We start from the raw sequence: 20954 nt of genomic DNA, 5'->3' as shown, positions 1-20954 counted from the left end.
CGTCACCGTCAAGTCGACCGAGTATTTCATCTCGGATAGCACGATAGCCAATGGCCTCGTGAATTCTAGCAGCGCAATGCCGACGCTCTGTCAGAGAACGTCTGGTTTCTCGATGCGAAGCAGCTTCTGATAGCACGCGGGAAGAACATTATCGATGATGACCAGCAAATCTGAAGACGACATTGATAATCGGAAGAAAGGCGATAGTGTGGTGAAGACTTGAACCTTATTCCCATCGATTCGAAACTTGCCCATCGCACAATTTCGTTGGAGTCGATTGACGATCTAAACCAGGCCGCGATTCACAAGACGGGAATTGATTGGATAGCGATAAAATTTGCGCGCTGAAAATTATCCTAGATCGTCCCCTTGTGGCACGCTCCATCGACCTTGCTGTATGCCACGGGACCGGATCGCGCAGCGGCCCAGGTTCTCGTACGACAGGTCATTATGTTGCGCTTTCGCTAGCTCAAGTTGGTCACCCTCCAATGCATGTGGGCTTGCGGTATTCCTTGCCGCTAACTAGTCTGCCGTTCGTGATACGATGGTTAGCCAGCGTAGAAGATGACTTCCTCGAGAATTGGCACACGTGCATCAAGCTACATACAGTGCTTTGTCAACCTTCGCACCGTACAAGCCCCTCGCACGCATTGGCGCGACACAGTGCCTGCCGGGCACTCCATGACTCTTGCTTCCCCATACAATCTCAGCTTCAAACACGACCCACACACGCTCGACCGGTTTCCCGCCAACCTCCTTCAGCTTGATCTCTTCACACTCCAGATAGCTTCGCTTCCAGCGCAAGCCGCATCATTGCCGTGTTCCTCGAGCGGCCCGCATTATTTCAGTTCGTTGCCTACCTATTCCTTCTTCATTATCCCCAGCGTCTCGTCCCGTCATATTCAATCCTCCCCTGCCCTTGCCCGAATCTTCCCGTCTCGTTGAAAGCGTTTATTGCCTTTCCATTCAGCCTCCTGGGCCATCTTCCGCGTCCACTGCATCCAGCCACCCCCTCTCTCTACGCGACTCTCTTTGCGGCGCTCTCTTTCTGCCATCAATCTTGTTCCTCTCGCGCTTCTATTCTCTCCTTCGGCCGCCTGCCTGCTCTGGAATTACCCTCGTCCCGTCTCTGAGTCTAACCATGGCGCCCCAGCCAATCGATAGGCCCCTCCGCGATTTGATTCAACCTCCGGCACGGCGCATTTCTTATAGCTGAAACTACGCTTGGTTACTATCAGCTTCGATTGTACACTGAAACACAGCGGCGTGTTCCTAGAGCAGCTAGCTCTCGTGTTGCAATGGACTCGTACTCGTCATACAGAGACTCCAGGGACTCTGGTCGCTCCCCAAATGTGGACCGACCGTCTCGCCTGCGTGACGACTCCCGGGGTAGAGATGACCGTTCAGATGGGTTCTACCGCAATAGATCACCAGGTCAGACGCTCATTACCGATGTCGGACTCAGTGCGCTAACCTCCTCATTCAGGTAACGAACGTCGTGATCGTCGTCGTTCTCGCTCTCCCACCGACAGATATGAACCTCGCGCCCGTCGAGATGGCCGCGACAGAGATGACAGAAGACGCGGGGTCTCCCCTCCTTCAAACATCGATCGTTATATTCCCAATCAGGACAGCGGCCCGGCTGGGACTCTCGTTAACCCCGTTCCGAATCCCGCCCAGCTTCCTTACCAAGTCGGCTTCTCCTTCTTCAGCGAGTGGTGGCGCATGAACGAGAAAGTAAAAGAAGAGAAGGAGCGCATCCGCACTGGGCGCCGGCGAGAGCCCGAACGTCCGCGTGGCACACGCGAATCGCAAGAAGAACGGGAGAAAGAGAAGGCACAAATACAGTCGGCCTATGATACGTATAAGGAAGAACTTCAAGCCAAAATGGCTCGCGCTTTTGTCAGTGAGCATAAAAAGGAGCAATGGTTCAAGGAGCGATACGTCCCCGAAATCCGAGATAACTTCAGAGCCAAGCTCAATGAAATTCGACGCGGTGCCTATAGTCAATGGGAACAAGATCTAGAGTCTGGTACCTTTGACGAGTTCTCTTTGGAGGGCATTCCGAAAAGCGAAAGCAACGGCACAGGCGGCGTCATCGAAAAGGAGGAAGGCGAAGCTACCGCCACGAATGAGATTCTCGGCGTCAGCGATCTTGTCCCAGCCAATGGCGCGGACATCCGCGATGAAAACCAGTTCCAGCCAACTCTTCTCATCAAGACGATTGCGCCCCATGTCAGTCGTCAGAATCTCGAGGAATTTTGTAAGGAGCACCTTGGAGAGGAAGAGGGTGGTTTCAGGTGGTTGTCGCTGTCGGATCCGAACCCGAGTAAGAGGTATCACCGCATCGGCTGGGTGATGCTTCATCCTTCTTCTGAGTCTGCAATGCCTGTTGACCGGGCTGATCCCAAAGACGACGATGGCGAGGCTGATGCCACGCCACCCTTGGCCTCCACAGCTGAGAAGGCCTTGGAGGCTGTCAATGGCAAAACTGTCAAGGATGAGGCGAGAGGCGACTTTGTATGCCACGTTGGTGTGCACAATCCACCTGGTAACCCAAGAAAGAAGGCGCTTTGGGACCTGTTCTCTGCGCCCGAGCGTATTGACAAGGATCTGCTGCTTGTTCAGAGGCTCGTGAACAAGTACGAGGAGGATTTTGGCTCCGACTTCCAAGCCATCATTAAAGTCGAAGAGAAGGTCGAGAGCCTCAGAAATTCGGGCCAACTGAAGCCCGCAATCCCTCCTGCGCCTCGCAAGAAATCTACGAAGACACAGGAGGTGTCTATGGACGAGGCCATGGATGGCGAGGATGACGGTCTGGCCGCGGAAGACGATGACGATGAGGGTGCCGTGGATGAAGACGAAGTGGACGATGAGGATATGCTAGTTAAGAAGAAGCAGCTTGATCTTCTCATCGAGTATCTGCGACGCGTCTTCAACTTTTGCTTTTTCTGCGTCTTCGAGAGTGACTCTATTCACGAGCTCACACGCAAGTGCGCTGGTGGCCATTTGCGCCGCCCTCGCAGCACTCTTTCGATCTCGGCTAGAGAGGTTGCCAAGGCTAGTGCAAACGGCAGCCCTTTCCCCGAGAAGAAGCGTGTCGATGGTGATGAGGATCTCGACATGGACAACCAGGAAAACGACAAAAAATTCCGCAATACGTCGAACAAGACCGAGCAGCAGTTTATGCGAGCCTTTAACTGGGTCAAGACGTTTGAGGACAAGCTGCAGCAGATTCTGGAGCCTCAGGCGTCAGATCTCCGAAAGCTGGGCGGACGTCCCGTGGAAGAGGCGGTTGAGGCTGAGCTCATGAAGCACGTCAAACAGGAAGATGAGCACAAATGGCGTTGCAAGGTTCCAGAGTGCAGCAAACTATTTAAGGAAGAGCATTTTTGGAAAAAGCACGTCGAAAAAAGACATGCTGAGTGGCTCGATGGGCTGAAGGAGGAGTTTGAACTCATCAACGCATATGTCCTCGATCCCTCACATATTGCGCCGTCGCGCACTGACGCAAACTCGAACGGACATTTCCCGCAGCCCAATGGTAACTCTACAGCCGGAACACCTCGTGGCTTTAGCCTGCAAAACTTTTCCAACCCGATGATGATGCCAGGCTTTTCAGCTGGTGGTGCCCCCAGCGGCTTCCCAGGTATGCATGGCAATGGATGGAACGGGATGGATCACGACCGGTCCGGTGGCCCAGTTCGACGCGGAGGCATGTACAACAGGGGTCAGCACCGCACTGGCCCGTATGACCGACGTGGTGGTCGCTCCGACGGCGGTCGAAACAGAATGGGGGGTTCCCGCTGGGGCGACGGTGCTGGTGCCGGTGCTGGCGGACCACGGGAGGCTGTCCAGGGACGGAGCTTGAAGAGTTACGAGGATCTCGATCAAGTCTCTGGCGGTGGCGGTGGTGAATTGAACTACTAAAAATGCGTCATCTTTTCGGTGTCGGGGTTGAACGATGAGCATCTGAAGTTGCGGCGCCACTGAAAACAGTTCAGCGGTTGCGAGGGTATGGCGTTATCTATTTCCATGGGAACTGCGAGTTATTTGGATCAAAGTTTGCAAGTAAACAGGCCAAAATCGGCCGTGTATTTTTAACCAGCTCTTCCAAACGTATCATGAAAAATACACCTTTGTTTGACTGAAGCTGGTGCTGTCATATCCGTTTTCAATCTAATCAAAGTGCTCGAAGGTTTGGATGCAGCATCTATCAGTTACACCTGGTGCTTATTGGCCTCTGCCCGTCAGGCAGCCACCCCGACAAAGGGCAGATTAATGAAAAAAAAAAAAAACGCACTAGCTTTCTGGTCAGTATGGGTATCATCTACTACGACTACGTGACCGCCAGGCCGACCCTGAGTGATTCAGCTCACTCACTGCCTGATAATGGCCGACCTGTTGGACATGGCTATAAACCAGCAATTGCCTCAGAAAGATTGAGAAGCGCGATGCTATGAAGGCGCAGATACAGAGCCTGTAGGAAAAAGTGCAAGCGTTAACAGACACAGTTTCCGCGAATGTCGAGGCACAGCTACTTCCACCGTCGAATGCTTATAAAGACAGGCGGAAGAATGCCAAGCCGACAACTCTACGTCCACAGAACGAAGTCGACGCTCTCAAAAAAGCCAATCAAAGGGCTGCGAGAGAAGCAGGGTACACTCAGGGACGAGATTGAGCAACTGCTGGGGTGAGTTGAATCACGATCTTCTCCAAACAGTTACCATAAACAGGCAGATGACTACACTCCAGCCAAGACTGTGGGAAGCCACCAAGATGCGTTAACGCACCGCCTTCGGGAGTGGCCATGTCGCTGACTTCCCCTCTTCTGTCGGGTCAGCTACCTTGTCTAGATTCACGAGCCCCTTCATCTATCTGCAGCGATCATTCTCCTTTATGCCTGCAAGGAAAGCACGCGAGAGATCTTCTCTCAAGAAAGTAGAGCGTTGGCCGTCGCTCAGGTTTCGCTGCAGATCGGCATGATGAATGTGTCACTCCACCTCTGTCCAGTGTTGTTGATTCGCGTTTGCAAGTAATGATGCGACGCAGTCCGCACGCAGCTCGTGACCATTTGTCGTGCGGTACAATGTTCTCGTACATGTCCATCTCCCTCGTCTTGACTAAGGTGAGGAATGTCTGCAATGCTGTGCTCTAAAAGAGCAACGGCTCCCGCCGAGTTTGGAAGACGCGAGCTCGAGCATCTCCGTCCCTCGACGCTGCAGCTGTTTGACAAAGTGATGCGTTTTTTGTGCTTTGCCAAAAGCTCTGCGCTAGGCGCCGTAGTTGATTCGAGACGTGCTCGTAGCGTGTAAGTGCCAAGCGCAGGTGCCTTCGGACAAACCCCGCGACTGTTTTTGAGACTGCAACTTATTCGGCTCTACTGGTATATACCCGGCCATTCCCTGCAACCAGTATCTTCAAAATTTCATACGAGCCATTGCTCCATGCAATTGCGGTCAAAATTGTTGGTCGCCATGTTAAATAAGCTAACCGACAGTCGGCAACACGAAACGCTATTGGGCAGTAAAATAACGACCAAACTTTTCTTATCGATAAGCCAACCGCCAAAAAAAATCTACGCCGTCGCACCCCAATCAGCCATGAGCTCTCAGCAGCGCAGACATTGCTTGCCGCTGACAACATCTTTTTCATCTTCAACATGGCGGGCTCTCAACTGAAGCGCTTGAAAGCGTCGCTGAGGGAGCAGGGTGTCATTGGACCCCAAAAATCCAAAAAGCAAAAGCGCCGCGATGCCGAAGAGCAAAAGGGTCGCAACGAAAAAAGACTGCAACGCGGCGCAGTCTTATCCGGCATTCGTGAGCAGTTCAACCCCTTCGATCTCAAACACGCCGCGAGAGGACCCAAGTTCGATGTCACCAGCAATGTACCCAAGAGCGCGAGTGCTGCCAAGGGCATCCAGGGCCGCCCTGGTGCTGCCAGAGCTGCCGGCGAAGAGCGGGTAAGCCAAGTTCAGTCATTCTTATTCTCTACTGCCACTAATTATACTTGCATCAGCGTCGTGAGACTCTTCTAGTCGACATGCAGCACCGTAACAAAGTTGGCGGTATTCTCGATCGCCGATTCGGAGAAAATGACCCGACCATGGCCCCAGAGGACAAGATGCTCGAGCGTTTTGCCCATGAGAAGCAGCGAGCGCACAAGAAGAGTTCCATGTTTGATCTCGAAGATGACGGTCCACTAGATGGAGGTCTTACACACGGCGGAAAGTCTCTTTCTTTTGACGATGACGACTCACTTGTCGACGACTTTGAAGAAGACCTCGATGCAAACGATAGCGATGGCTCCGTTCGTGAGCGACAACGCCTAAAACGACTTCGAGGTCTAGCGGGAGAAGATCATAGCGACACTAGTGATAAGGAACCCGAGCGCAAAAAGTCTAAGAAAGAGGTCATGGAGGAAATTATTGCCAAGTCCAAACAACACAAATACGAACGCCAGGCCGCCAAGGAAGGCGATGACGAGATGCGAGCCACGATCGACAAGGAACTTCCCAATATTCAAATGCTATTATCATCATCAGCGAGGAACAAGCGCTCGGAAGAGGCGGAGGCAGCTACCATTGCAGGCTTCGAGCGCGGAGAATTCGACAGAAACTTCGACATGCAAGTGAAACGTCTGGCGCAGGATCGCCGTGCACAACCCCAAGATCGCACAAAGACGGAAGAGGAAAAGCTAGAGGAAGAATCAAAACGCTTACGCGAATTGGAAGAGAAGCGCCAAAAGCGCATGCGCGGAGAGGAAGTTTCCGATAGCAACGACAGCGAAGACGATAAGAGTAAACACGCCTCTGCCAACGTCGAGGACGTCGAAGATGATGACGATGAATTTGGGCTTGGTGAAGGCATTCGCACACGCACGACAGCTGCCGACATTGGGCTCGACGATGAAGATGACTTTATCATTGACGATGACTTGGTTGCGAGCGGTTCTGATCTAGATCTGGATCTCGGTGATAGTGGTGATGAGTCCGACGATGAGTCTGGCAACTCTGATGCTGAAGACGAAATCGACGAAGACGACGAGTTTACAAAGGGTCTTTTGAATGAGGAAGAGACCAAGAATCCCGTCTTTCATGTGCCGTCTGCTGCCAAGACGTCGGCTCTTGAAAAGGGAGACGAGCACGGTCTTCCATTTACATTTCCATGCCCGGAGACTGTCGACGCCTTGCAAGCCATCACGTCACAGTACCCCCACGAGAGCACGCCCAAGATTGTTCAGCGCGTGCGTGCGCTGTACCACCCTAAGCTCGACGCCAAGAATAAAGAGCGCCTGGGAAACTTTTCCAAGGCCTTGGTCGATTATATCGCTTCTCCATGGGACCCTGCCACTGCGCCACCGCTGTCGGTCACCGAGAGTATTGTCCGTCACATTCACTCTCTCGCCAAGATGTTCCCTATTGAGATCAGTAATCGTTTTCGTCATCACCTCAAGGAAATCGGAGAACAAAGGACTCTTTCTCTGGAGCCGTCTGATCTCTTACTTTTGAGTGCCATTGGAAGCATCTTTCCCACGTCTGACCACTTCCATCAGGTTGTCACGCCCGCCATGCTGACTATTGGTCGATATCTTGGCCAAAAAGTGCCAAAGCAGCTCGCCGATTTCGCTACTGGCACGTTTCTCTGCATTCTTTCTCTTCAATACCAACAGCTTGCCAAACGCTACGTTCCCGAAGTCATCAATTTTACCATTAACACTCTCTGCGCCTTGGCTCCCATCGCTCCATCTACACAAATCACAACCACAATCCCCATACATGAGTATCCCCAAAAACGTTTTGTTTCAGCTGCGGCGACGATTCGCAGGCTACGATTTACCGATTGTATCCCTGGGGATGCTGGCGACTCAGTCCCAGCCTCTGAAGCCGCCATTGTCTCTGCCGCCATCCTTGCTACAACGCTGCAGGTTCTCGACGCAGCTGCGGACTTGTGGACTGGAAAGTCGGCATTCATCGAAACATTTGCACCTGCCCTCTGCACCTCCAAGCATCTTGTCTCAAAATCCTGCCGCAGCAAGCTACCGTCGTCCATTGCACAGCAGGCCGAGAAGCTGGCCACTAAACTGGAGCGCATGTCACGTCTCGCCCACATAGCCCGTCGGCCGCTCGAGCTGCATCACCACCGCCGGCTGGCCATCAAGTCCTTTATTCCCAAGTTTGAGGAGACGTTTGATCCATCCAAGCACTACGACCACGACCGGGAGCGCGCGGAGCTGGCCAAGCTGCAAAAGGAACACAAGCGCGAGCGCAAGGGGGCCATGCGGGAGCTGCGCAAGGACGCCAACTTTATGGCGCGCGAGAAGCTCCGCACCAAGATTGCCAAGGACGAGGCGTACGAGAAGAAGTTTAAGCGCCTGGTGTCTGAGATTCAGAGCGAGGAGGGCCGCGAGTCGAATGTGTACGAGAGAGAAAAGTCGGCGCGGAAGCGGGCTAATAACAGGTAGACGAGAGTTGTGTTGTCTCGTGCGTTATGATACGGCTGAATGTATATAAGAATATTATCAATTCATCGACATCTGCATGGTGCAAATGTTATGATTCATCAATCTGGGGTGCAATACGGCAAGTTCATAACGATGAGCTAAATTTGGTCAAAAGAAGCATGTAAGGAGAGCGCCGGCAATTCTACATTACTTGCCAAAAAGAGAGTCTAGTTCTTTCATGACTGTAATCTATCTGTAGTGCTGAACTACAGGGGACACAAACCACAATAGCACCACAATATGGGAAAAAGCCAATCGACATCAAAGTTTGGATTACATTGTCTCGGCAAGTGCCTTTTCCATGACCTTGCGCCACTTTGGACCATTACGTTGGAGGAAAAAGACACAAGTGTAACTAATAACCATGCAAAAAAGTGCTGTTGCAGTGAATACCCAGCCAGGTCCAACGGCATTGAGCCACGGCGCAGCGACAACAGTGCCGATACAACTGAGGAGATTGCGCACAAAGTTATTTACGGCAACGCCGGCCGAGCTCTTTTTGCGTATAAACTCGGTAAGCATGGTAGTGGCTGCGGACTGGTTTTTTTTTTACTATCCGTTAGCCCAGAACTGCGGTGTGACAAGATGCAAAGGATACGGGACAAATACTTACAAAGACGAGCATAGATGTGATTCCAAAAATAAATGCGCCAGCGGCTGGCGCAAGCCACATGACGCCGTAGTTGATGGTCCATCCAAACAAGAGCAGGCCGCAAGGGTATACTGTCACAGCCATCCAGGCATTTTCACGAAGACGGTCTTCGGGTAGATAGACTAGTTTGCCCTTGTCGTTGTAGCGGTTTGCCTTGACAGCCTCGCGGGCCATGATGTAGTCGAGCCAGCGGCCGCCGACCAGTGAACCGACAACGTAGCCGAGTCCGGATGGAATGTAGAGCAGGCCGACTGTAAGCTCTGGGTACGAATACGGCGGCTTGGCGAATTGCTGCTGAACAGTAATGTTCATGACAAAGAGGCTTCCAAAGGCAAATGCAGCCAGAATGACTGTAATGAGAACGGGAGGGAAACGGAGAATCAGCAGGACTTTGAGGGGAGCAAAGATGAAGCGGTAAACGGCGCTCGTGAATTTCTTGGCATGCAGTGTGGTCGATTCCCTCGTCGACAAGCGTCTAAGCGAAGCAGCAGCAGTATCATTACCGCTGATGAGTGGCGGTCGCGGCGGTGGCGGCTGCGCAGCTTTTTCTCGAGCCAAGGTCTCGGGAAGGAGGAGCGTCAGCATGACGACAATGACGCCGCCGTAAATGGCCAGGAACCACATGGTCGATTTCCAGCCAAACGCCTGCGACAAGGCACCGCCAATGATGGGCGCAAACAACGGTCCGAGCAGCGGGCCAAGGTAAAACATGCTCATGGCGAGGCCGCGCTCGCGCGGCTCCCAAATGTCGGCAATGGTGCCGGCGCCGACGGCTTGGACGCTCGCAGAAGCGCCGCCGACGCCGATGCGCATGACGATGAGCATGGAAATGTCGACGCTTAAGGCGCTGGCAATGGAAAAGAGGACAAAGAGTGAAAAGGACGCGAGGTAGATGGAGCGACGACCGAATTGTTCAGAAAAGGCGGACCACCAGATGGGGAATATGGACATGGCTACCATGTACATTGCAACAGCCAGGTTGGTAATGGTGGAAGTGGTGTTGAACTCGATAGATATGGTGTTTAAAGCGGCTTGTATCAAAGAAAAAAAAGGTCAGCTTTCACGTTTAGACTTTTTTGCAGCTTTCATGTTGAATTAGGGGCGAAAAGAAGAAGAAAGAAAGAAAAAACACACGGTAAAAGATGGAGGAACCGAGCGGTGCTGCTGCAGTCGCAACGGCAATGGTAGCGGTAATGCCCCATTTCGTAACCCTTTTATAATCATACGGATTCACGACTTCGGGTACAATCGTAAAGCGACTCAAGAGACCACGGCGCTGACCACGCGGAACAACCACAGCAGGCCTTGTGCGAGTCGACGATGCTCTCGACTGGCTTCTCGACATGCCGAGCTCCGCCGTGTTCTGGGGGTCGACACCAGCGCCAACGTCCAGGCCGTCTAGCCCGGTGGACCAGACACCACCATTCTTTTCGTCATGTTGTGTGCGCGACTCTTGCGACTCGGATCTTGCCGAATTGATTGACAATATGCTCGATTGAGTTTCGCGGTGCTCGTGCTCTTCGGGAGACTCTTGTTTGGATGCCGGGGCCGCATCCGAGGCAGCAGCAGGAGCCATATGGCCAAGACGGGGTTCAGCTGCGAGAGCCGCTTAGGATGTAAATGGCAATGCAGCCCTGAGACATGTCGCAGCTGGGGTGCACAAGAACCAAAGAGGAAACGTTTTGGTTAGGGTTTCGTCCTCAACTACCAGCAAAAGATGCTAAGAGGTCATCTCTGGGCATTCTGGGGAAAAAAAATGGCCGAGTTATGAAGGGGGGGGGGGGGGGGCCCGGGCCCGAATCTCGGGAATGGCCCTCAAGAAGCCGAGGGCAGATATTAATTACGGGTGCACTTTTCCATGGGGAATATTACTCAAAGCCTGCTTGTTACTGGCTGCCCGGGACAATTCCAGCGAGCCCCGCCGTGAGCGGCTCCGTACGGCTCCCCTAACTAGTTAGTGCCACGGCTTTTTGACCTATTATTATTAATAACAAAAAGTGCGGCCCAACTGCTTAGTTGGTGGCCAAATGGTTCTACTAGTGATTGTTGTGTTTTGCCGCAGAAGTTTGCGTCAAGAGTGAAGAGTCAAGACAAAAGGCCTTGCCTTGATAAAAGTCCGTCAGCATCTACAGTTATAAATGATAGATGCGAAACTCAACGAAACTACAAGGCAAAGTACATACAGATGATGGACGTTGTATATAATCTTTTAGCTAGATTTAGCGCTAGGCGTCAGCAAAGAGCGGGCGTCGTTGAACAATAGAGACAAAGTTTAGTTGAGATCCACAAGTCATTTAGATGGGCATATTATATAATACAAAAAACTACAAACTCTGAGATTCATGCTAGCGGTCAAAGGAGTTTCATTTCACCTCTTCGTTGTATCTAAACTATCATCAACTGAACCAACACTCAAACACACAAAAGACTTTGAACAAACCATGCTGTGGACTACTTCTAGTTTCACCGTACATACTTGAGCGCGCCCTCTGCGGGGCTGATCCAGGGTCAATTGTCAATTTGCCCGAACCAATAAGCGTCAAGTTCATCATTTACCCCAGCCCACATTCTACCACTTCCAAATGAACATACCCGGCGACAAGTGAGCTCTGCTGCAAAAGGCAATGGCGCGAGAGACCTAGTCCGAGAAACAAACAGCTACCAACTCATGCCTATGAGATAGAAGACGGCGTGGGCTCAGTCCATCAGCTGCTCTGACTTGAAGTACCTTCGGGGGTTCATCACAATGATGTGGAGGTGCTAGGCCACCCGTCCCGTCCCATCGCCGCGGTTACCCTAACCCTGAGCCTCGGGACCGCAATCGGCGTTGAATATGCCATCAGTTTGCAGAGCTTCAACATGGCTACACTACGGTTCTGGGTTTTCAAAGGCCCGTAGTTGAAAGAATATACTTTCTATCAATTGCATTGTAGCCAACTTTGAGGCCGTCTTATAATTTTCCGTATCTTTGCGTATTCATAAACGTGGAGAGTAGTTACATTAACAGGTTAGGATTCAACCAAATATCTGGTATTTCTGTCGTTGTCATTATTCATTATCCTTGCCAATGACAGACTATTGGATCAGTCGCTGTATCACACTCTCTCCAACTGCTGCCTGAATTCCCAAAATAGCGCTGAAAACATTCATCCCTTGGCCTTTGCTCTTTTATTGCTCTCCGGTTCATCAAAGCATTCTTTTTTTTCGCAGATATAGGCGCCACAACTACAAGTAACGTATCGCCAGCCGGTGTATTGTCTGGCCAAGTAGGACCGTAAAGATCGAGTACAGCAAAGAGAGCAAGCAAAAATTGTTGATGCCCGGGCCAAACAGAAACAGGCATATGACATGATTCGTGATAGTTTCGTGGAGCGTTCTCATCATCAATACTAAATAACCCCCCCCGGTCGGTCAGATCAGCCTGTAACGAGAAAAAACTTTTTACATCGCGCACAACAATCATGAGGGGAACCTACCATTAGGATCGCCCTGAAACCGTGGGGACAAGCAACGGAGAACCGCAACAATGAGCCAAAAGTTGGTCACCGTCGCGTAGCAAAACGAAAACAAAGGGCTCGGAATCTGGGGACGTATAAACTATGCCGCTCCCTCGACGGCGGCCCACGCGCCGGCTGGCTTGAGGCATGGCTGGAGCGCGCAGCTCTCGCTCCTCAGCATCTTGAACAGGCAGTCGCCCACGTCCACGCCAAACAGCGACTGCAAGCGTTCCGCGCTCGCAGTTAAGAGTTCCCGGCCAGTGCCTGATCCCCAATGCGCCGCAATCTCTCTCGCATCGTCGGCAGTCCGGCAGAACTTGGTGACGAGGACATCTGCGACATGTCGCTTGACTTCGCTGGCCGACCAGTCAGCCGAGGGGACAGGGCTGGTGCTTGGCGTTCCGATTCCCCACAGGTCGGCGACAAATCTTTGCATCATGTTAATAAATATCGGAAGAAAATTTGGCTGAAAAAGACGTTGGACGATATGTAGACCAGAGGTCAAAACTTTGGAGCCCCTATTGGGAGAGTCTTGTTGACTTTATCTCGGCGAGCAGGAACTACTGCACCAACACTCTGCACTGAAGCAGGGCAGCCGCTTCCGACGGAATAAAGCTACTCGAGCATTGATTAACTTTCAACCCATCTCTATTCGTGTTTCAAATACGTCGCCACTTCTATAATATCTAATCGCTCCTGCTCCCACTTCTGGAGAGGCGACTCTTTGCTCCTCTTTCTGCCAACCAGTAAAGCCTCGATCATCCAAATCCAATGTGCGCGCCTGATTAAAAAGAAACATGTGCTTAAAAGAAATGCGCAAAACTCAACTCCATTGTAAAAGAAAAATTACCCAGTTGTTCTTCCACGTGCCCAATAACAAAAAGAAAGTGCCATGCAATCTCTTTAGAGACTGCTGAGCACATCGAGAATTTGCCCTCTTTTACGAACCAACAAGTTATACAAGCAGGACCAAAAGGCTTGCTGACAAAAGTTTTTTGGGACCGCAACGTGGTCGGTCTTGCTAAGACAGCAAGTTTTTGAGCGATGGGTTTGCGCTAGCACCGCCTGGGCGCGCGTCAGATCGTGGTGGCATGGAATCCCGAGACGGGTGGGGTGGCATTGCGCTGAGAGGGCCCGGAGGAGGTCCGGAGGTACTCACATGTACCGACGAGTGGTACTGGGATCGCTGCGGATGAAGTCCGTGGGCAAAAGAGTCCCGCGGAGGTGGTAGAGGCGGACCGCCATTCGGATTGCGAGGAGGCGAGTGCGATGGGTGTCCTCCGTGTCCGTGGTACGGCGGCACATACGCTGGGGGTGGAGGTGGAGGTGGCGGTCCTCGTAAGCTACGCGGCGAAGGCGGCAAGCTGCTCGAGTACATGCTTGAAGGCGAGTGCCGGTGGTTCATGCCAACTGGTGGAGGCGGACCAGACATTGGCGGCGGTCTCAGCGACGAGATTGGTGGAGGTGGTGGTACGCTGTGTATAGAGGGCGGGCCGCCATTCAAGTGACGCGCCGGTGGTGAGTGATGGCTCGTGGGCGAGCTGCGGTGCCAATCGAAATGGTTGCTCCGTGACGACGGTGGAGGCGCTGGAAATGCATGCGGGGATGAATGCGGCGGCCGGGCACCTGTCATATGCGACTGCGGAATCGTCGGCGCGTGGACCGGATGGGGTAGAGGCGGGGGAGGACCGGGATGCCCGTGATGGTGGCTAGATTGAGGGCGTGGCCATTGGCTCACAGAGCGAGGATCGCGATATTCAGGAACGAGCGGCGGAGGTGCGGGGGGACTGCGCAGCGAGGGCTTTGAGATGGGAGCTTGCGTCGGATGATGCGGCCGCGAGTCTGATGTGGACAGAGTTGCGGGCGTGGCATGCGCTCGAGGCGTCTTGGCGAGCTTCTTACACTTGTGGCACTGAAACCTTCTCTGCTCAACAAACTTTTGTGCCTCGGATCCAATCGTTCCATAGTGGCCATTGGTGAGCTGTCTTTCCTGATGTGTGTCAATGGGCCACCATCGAGGGGTTACATCAACTCCACAGCTGATGCAAACCTTTTCGCCAGGCTCAGCAGCGTTGATAGCTGGGTTGGGGTGATCACCATTGGCTGCACCGGCAACCCCAATCGCCAGCGGCGTGTTTGCTGCCGTCGTTGAAGATACTCTGCGAGTCGCGGGAAATGCAGCGCCGCCAGCCTTAGCCGCCGTGGTCAGGAGGTTTGCCTTTCGTACAGTTCCCGTGAGCGTCAAATCAGCCTGTTTGAAATTTTGCGCGTAAAGCTGCAGTGCATTGAGGCCGCTGTCGCCGACAATTTCATGCATCCTGTGAGCAATGGTCTTGGTGGGAATATGATCCTTGCACCACAGCATGGCGGACATGGTGCCACTTTCGCCATTGATTGTCACAATATTAAACTGATCACGCCGGGAGCTCTTGACCGGAGTAATGTCGAAAGCGAGGAGATGACCAGCCTGTCGGGCGCATTCCACATGAAATGTCGTGCGGCAGTGATGGCACGGAATACAAGCTCCATTACCGCCCCGGTTGCATGCATGGCAAACCTCGTCGTATCGCAGCTTTGGTATCGAGGGAATGCCCTCCGACGGCTCCATAGCCTTGGAATTGCCAAACTTGACCTCTGGAGTCCAGACGGCACAGGTAACATGGACCCAATTGTTGTCCGCCGTGCGCTTCAATGGCTCTCGAGGGTTGGCGGGCCGATTAAGTTCTTCTTGACGCTTTCGATAAACCTCGGCAGCCTTACGAGCTTGTTGAACTTCCAACCTCTCGCGCTCACGGTCCTTGTCCGACATCTTCTTCTTGTGATGGGTCAGCTTTGGTTGTTCGACAAACTCTTGCTCGGTATGTTCGACAGGACACAAGACGCATTTATACTGAATTGAGACCTGCGGGTTCTTGTCGTTGGTGCACATGTCACAGAGCCATTTGCCCTGGACTCGGCTGTCCATGATACCATAGCAGTTGCGGTGCACAGTGAGGCGACACTCGCGGCAGGCAACGTGCTGGTCGCCAAGAGGCTCCATCTCATTACAAACGGCACAGGGCAAAGTTCGGGCCTGAGGCAATTCGGGCGCGGGAGTAGCCTCATTCGTTCTCTCCTTGTCCTTTTTCTTAGTCAGGACAGTACCAGACGTACTGCCACCGTCAGAATTTGCGGGGTCAAAATCTCTGTCAACGGGGACCTTGAGACGCTTCCTCGGAGGCTCTATGCCATTGGCACTGGCGGTGCCGCTTAGAGGAGTTGAGTCACGATCGGGCGTCATGAGGCCATGCTCCTGGGCAGCTTGAAGCTCCTTGAGAAGCTCCTCGTCCTGCTTGCGTTTCCAAGCCTTGCCATTTTGAGTAACCTTTTTGGTCACCTCCTCGATGTCTTCCCATCGGACGCCATAGCGGCGCCACATTTCGGCGCAACGTCGACAAAGCGCCACGATTGGCTGATTGTTTCTATCCTTGGGAGGTAGCTTGGCAACCCCATTCTCGTCGAGCAAACCCTGCATAGAGTTGGGGGCTCTTCGCCATTGGCGGGAGTTGGTGGTCTCGCAAAACAGGCAGACAAAACTTCGCTTCTTTTCGGTGGCCTTGGCGGTATCGAAAGCAGAATCGTCGTCCTCGTCGGCAACATCATCAGCCATTTTGTTGGCAACAACTTCGGCTCTTTTGGCCTGCTTCTTGCCCTTGCGACCCGAGAAATTGCCGCAAATCTGCTTGCCGCGCTCCGACTTTTTCCAGGTGTAGTAGTAGCGCGTAACCTGACCGGCGGTCATGGTTTTGACATGTTTCTTGACAAGGTACAGCTCAGAGCCGTACTTGAGAATGGCTTCTTCCCAGCGCTTTTCTTCGGCGGGAGTCAGTCGCGGTTCCTTGAACTCGGCAATAGGTGTCTTGTCGAGCATAGCAAGAGCCTTTTCGTAATCATAGTCTTGGAGAAAGAGGTCTTTGATGGCGACGTCTTGTAGATTGGTGCAATGCTCGGGTAGACCGTGACTCTTGGCCGTGTCTCTCGCTTTGTCCATGTAAGCAATAACCTCCTTGGTGGAAATGCCGTCCTTTTCAGCTGGAGGGATCCAGAGCGGAGTGGCAGTGCAGTTGGGATCATCGGCATCGTAGTCCTCGCCTCGAGTGGTATATCCGGGTGGCTCATCTTGGACCCATTTCGGTCGCTTCCCACGCATAGCCTTTTCCTCCTGAATATCCTTGAGCTTGGCTCCGCCCTTGCCGCGCTTGATCTCGGGAGGTTTGACATATTCAACAGGACGGCCTGGCCAGGGATGTACAGCGGCTTGATTTCTGGGACCGATGCGGGTGCTTGCGCGAGGGTATATGCGGTCGTCGTAGTCGAGAGCATCCTCAGGCTTGCAGTGGAGGCCGAGATAGCGATAGGGCCATAGGCTTGCGTGATATATCTGCTCGGCCGTGCCTTGATGGTGGACTTTATCGTCATCGTCGGGCGTAGTTCGGTTTGTGTTGGGGTCTTGGGCGTCCTCTTCGTCGTCATCGAGAAAGTCTTGGTCATCTTCGCCGTCGGGAAGGGTGTGACGGTTTTCGAGCTTGCGTTCTTGGGCACGACTGCAAGCAGCACATGACCAAGCAAAGCCTCGAGAGGGTTTTTTCAATAGAGGAGGGCGGACACAATTCATGTGGTAAGTGAAGCGACAAACGGCGCAGTCGACGGAGTCGTTGCTTGGTAGCGTTAGTGGACGTCATGGTAAATGAAGAACGTAGAATTTTGGGAGTGAAAGAGCACGTATGACAATTGGTAGGTAATGACATATTCAGTGGCAAAGATGGCGAATTGGTATAGCTGTCAAATTGAAGGCATGAGTGATGGTGATGGGATGTCGTGTAAGCAAGCATCTGGTAGTGCGTGCAGATGTTCCAGTAGCGTGGACATGGTGTGCAGGCGGCTGCCGTTCTTGGTATGTGGCCAGGTGGGGTGGTAAGAGGAAGTGGGTTCGGGGCTGGCAAATGAGAAGCGCTGGCAGGCAGGGGCGGCCACTGAGAGAGACTGAGAGCCACTGAAAGGGACTCTGAGCCCAGCGCGAGCCACTGGGGTGAGCCGGGCTGCAGCTGGTTGGTTTGGAAGAGGTGGGATTGGCCCAGGGGCCGAGGGTGGAGTCGTGCAGGGGAAGGAGGATTATTGGGAGAAGAAAAAACAGGGCCCAATAGAAGGACAAGAAGAAGTGAACGGGAGTGACGAGAACAAGGCATCTGCCCATCTGCGATACCAGATGCTGGTGTTGCTGACGGGTGGCTGGTTGACGACTGAAGGCTCTGCTGTGTGCGTGCAGCTTGGAGGCATGTGGCGCGTGTGTGTGGCGACGATTCAATTGCGTCTGGTCTGTCGCCATAAAACACGCCCAACACACCCCCATGACGACCTCGCCGCCTCACCTCGCCTCGTCTCTCACCACTGTTTGCTTGCTGGCACCTGCATGCTGGGCCACACTTTGGCTGGGCCACACCAAGCCCACCTACTGCCACGCCACGCCACACCCACCCACACACATCCACACCCAGCTAAAGCCTGCAGCTCTGCATCCGCCGCAGCACCCACACACCACGTCCCATCTGGTTCCCCCGGCCAAGGCGTTACTCGGTAAGCACAGAGACGCCGGCTCCAGGCTGGGCATCAAGGATGAAAGAAAAAAATTTGAGGACGGGTGAGGGAAAAGGAAGCATAGACTGAAGGAAAGAAGAGACATACCTTGCGCAATACCCGGTGCATCGCTTGCACGACTTAACCGCGCTAGTTAGCTCCTTGCCTCGTCCCTGCTCAACCAAGACAAATTTCCACCGCTCATCCAGCACCTTTTTCACCTTGTCCGGCACATTGACAATGAGATTGGTCGGAATCAGGTCGTAGTGTTTTTGAATGTACCGGTCATAGAGCTTCTCAAACCAGAAGCAGTCGGGCGATTTGCGGTACTCGTCGAAGTGATCAATTTCCGCACGGTGCCGGATCTGACATTTTCCACGCAGCGCCGCCAGCGGGCTAATGTCGGAATGCATAGTCGCAATCACCAGTCGCGTGTCCGAAACCTTGCGTCCAATGTCCTTGGGCCGGTAAAACCAGTTAATGCGCACCGCGTCCACCGGCCGCGCCGGGTCGTTTTGCGAGTGCAGAAATTCCATGATGCGACCCAAGTAGTATGGCTCGCCGGGCGGCTCGCACACCAGATACACATGATCTATTAAATTATCAGTATTTTGCTCTCATTGACGGTTATTTCACCCGCGTGCGGCGCCATGACACATGACAGCGTATGCCGCCGTGGTGTTGTGAAATTGCACCAGGGTGGAGCCACCGCGACTTACCATTCGCTTCCAGCACTGTGCCATCGTCAGCCACCAGTCGCCCATTCTGAGGGCGCGCCTTGCAATTGTCAAAACTGAGCATGTTGGTATCTGGCCAAACCGCTGGCGTCGAGTTTTGTGATGTGGTGTTGGAGCTGGCGACACGTCGCGCTGACTGCGCTCCTGTCGTCGTCGCTGCGGCCACCTGTGCTGCTGGGCCGTTGGCTGCCTTGCGCTTGCGCGACGCTGGTGCTGACGATGCTGATGAGCCGCCGGATGCGTGTCCATTGCTGTTGCTAGCATCGGTATAAGCCTGCGATGCGGAGGCCTTGGAATCGTCGCTGCCTGGCGCACTGCCCGTCAGAGGCTTGCGACCTCCAGCCGCGACGCGCCCTGACGTCTCGCCACCAGTCATGGCGGCGGCGGCTGTGGTGGTGATGGTGGCTAGGCGTGATGATTTCTTAGGCATTTCGCCTTGATTCTTGTCGTAATAGTCATAATTATCCATTTCAATATCCTTATCCTCGGCGTAATTAGGCCGCGCGTTGCCATTTCTATTGCGGGAGCGCGTGCCATATGGCGCGGCGCCATCAGCGCCAGCGTCCTTGTCCGCGACGGCACCAGATGGGTTGGTCATGGCGTCTGCGCTGATCTTGGAATCTGGATCTGATGATGGCGAAACCTGTAAGACGGAGGGGGTAAAAGTTAGTGTGCAAGCGAGGAAGTGCGCGACGTCAAGGTGAGGGCCGCTGGCAGGGGCTGGGACACGGGTGAGGCGTGGGATGTGAGGTTTGCAGGTTTTGAGTGAGACGTGTGTGGTATAAGAGAGCGATGGGCGGGAATGGAGGGAGAAGAGAGGTCTGTATGAAAATCGGGGACAAGAGAGAAGAAGTAGGGCAGTCAAGAGGGGAGAAAAACTCACAGTTTGCTGGGCCATGGTGGCAGCACGCATTGAGCGTATCGGCCGCGATGAGATGAGGCAGAGGTCGTGTGAATGGCATGCCCCAGGTACCAAGAACGAGGAGGAAGGGCCAGAAGCGAGAGGCGTGGTGTGGATGTGAATTTGCGTAAGGCGTAGATGGTAAAGAATAGAAAATCGGGTTGGAGAAGTGGTCAGAGGGAGAAAGGGCGGGAGCGAATTCGAAATCTGGCGATGGGGGATGGATCATGAAAGAGAGGAAAAAGGTTTGGACAAGTGGAAGAAGGCGTGGATGTGATTCCCTGCTGGTGCCGAACAAGAAGAAACGTCCCCGAGGCGGCGTCGGCGGGCCCTTGGGTCTCGCCAGACGGGCCAGGACAAGGCCAGACAGGCCAGACAGGCTAGACGGGGCAGAGAGGCAAGGCTTGGCTTCCATGGCTTTGGTTCGATCAACAAGTGCTTTGAGGCTTGGAGTGCCTGCCTATTAAACCCAAGGTACCTTACTGAGTACCTGCCTGCCTGCCTGCCTGCTTGCCTACCTAGGTACGGATACCTCACCTACCTTTGCCTCTATTATTACCCGTACTCCGTACTCCGTAGTTCCTTGAATAATTACTGTGCGTGCGTCCCTTGCACAAGTTGCACACTTGCACTAGATGGCTTTTTCTGTCTGGCCCTGTCGGAGCCTGTCGACGATGCTGCATGTGCTGCAAGCCGTTCTCGAGGTACTCTGCATCACCACACAAGTCAACCCATCGTCTTTGTACTTTTCCGATTATCCATCCAGATACAGGCGCATGACCCCCTGTAACTGCTCGTTACAAAATCACTCTGCCGCCACCCTTGACATGGGGGGTGGCGCACTACCTAACTAAAACCCTTGCCATGTACCTCCGAAGTTGCCACTATCATCTCCACCCCCGTTCTCCTAGTCTTCCTCACCAAGCCCTCGCAGATCCTAGATATAAACAACTTTATATCGACTTGGCACACCCTTGAGCCCAAGTGTTGCTCAAGAGGCCCCACTGGTCCCGCTGGGTCAGACTCAGTCGAATGAAAGAGGCATCGTAACA

At 53.4% G+C, this 20954-nt stretch overlaps 5 protein-coding genes across 5 annotated transcripts; 2 read left to right on the top strand and 3 right to left on the bottom strand.

Moving 5' to 3' along the window:
* Positions 1–1887: 1887 nt before the first annotated feature.
* Positions 1888–3930, top strand: BBA_00185 (arsenite resistance protein Ars2; the record flags this gene model as incomplete). The annotated part of the gene is made up of 1 exon (XM_008595282.1): positions 1888–3930. One exon carries the CDS (start codon positions 1888–1890, stop codon positions 3928–3930), a length of 2043 nt encoding a protein of 680 aa, XP_008593504.1.
* A 1732-nt stretch (positions 3931–5662) lies between these two features.
* Positions 5663–8463, top strand: BBA_00184 (Nop14-like family protein; the record flags this gene model as incomplete). Its single annotated transcript, XM_008595281.1, has 2 exons — positions 5663–5962; positions 6019–8463. The coding sequence occupies 2 exons, from the start codon at positions 5663–5665 to the stop codon at positions 8461–8463; spliced, it is 2745 nt and encodes a 914-aa protein (XP_008593503.1).
* Positions 8464–8775: 312 nt separating this feature from the next.
* On the bottom strand, positions 8776–10730 carry BBA_00183 (major facilitator superfamily transporter; the record flags this gene model as incomplete). Its single annotated transcript, XM_008595280.1, has 3 exons — positions 8776–9039; positions 9116–10185; positions 10289–10730. The coding sequence occupies 3 exons, from the start codon at positions 10728–10730 to the stop codon at positions 8776–8778; spliced, it is 1776 nt and encodes a 591-aa protein (XP_008593502.1).
* Positions 10731–12751: 2021 nt separating this feature from the next.
* On the bottom strand, positions 12752–13090 carry BBA_00182 (uncharacterized protein; the record flags this gene model as incomplete). The annotated part of the gene is made up of 1 exon (XM_008595279.1): positions 12752–13090. The coding sequence occupies one exon, from the start codon at positions 13088–13090 to the stop codon at positions 12752–12754; it is 339 nt and encodes a 112-aa protein (XP_008593501.1).
* Positions 13091–13672: 582 nt separating this feature from the next.
* Positions 13673–20317, bottom strand: BBA_00181 (BAH/PHD-containing protein; the record flags this gene model as incomplete). The annotated part of the gene is made up of 4 exons (XM_008595278.1): positions 13673–17348; positions 18373–18856; positions 18984–19721; positions 19885–20317. 4 exons carry the CDS (start codon positions 20315–20317, stop codon positions 13673–13675), a joined length of 5331 nt encoding a protein of 1776 aa, XP_008593500.1.
* Between the last annotated feature and the right edge of the window lie 637 nt (positions 20318–20954).

The sequence above is a fragment of the Beauveria bassiana genome (assembly GCF_000280675.1).
Source record: "Beauveria bassiana ARSEF 2860 unplaced genomic scaffold BBA_S00001, whole genome shotgun sequence".
NCBI classification, from domain to species: domain Eukaryota; kingdom Fungi; phylum Ascomycota; class Sordariomycetes; order Hypocreales; family Cordycipitaceae; genus Beauveria; species Beauveria bassiana.
The sequence above is the reverse complement of the archived record's forward strand: the minus strand, read 5'-3'. Positions and strand labels throughout refer to the sequence as shown.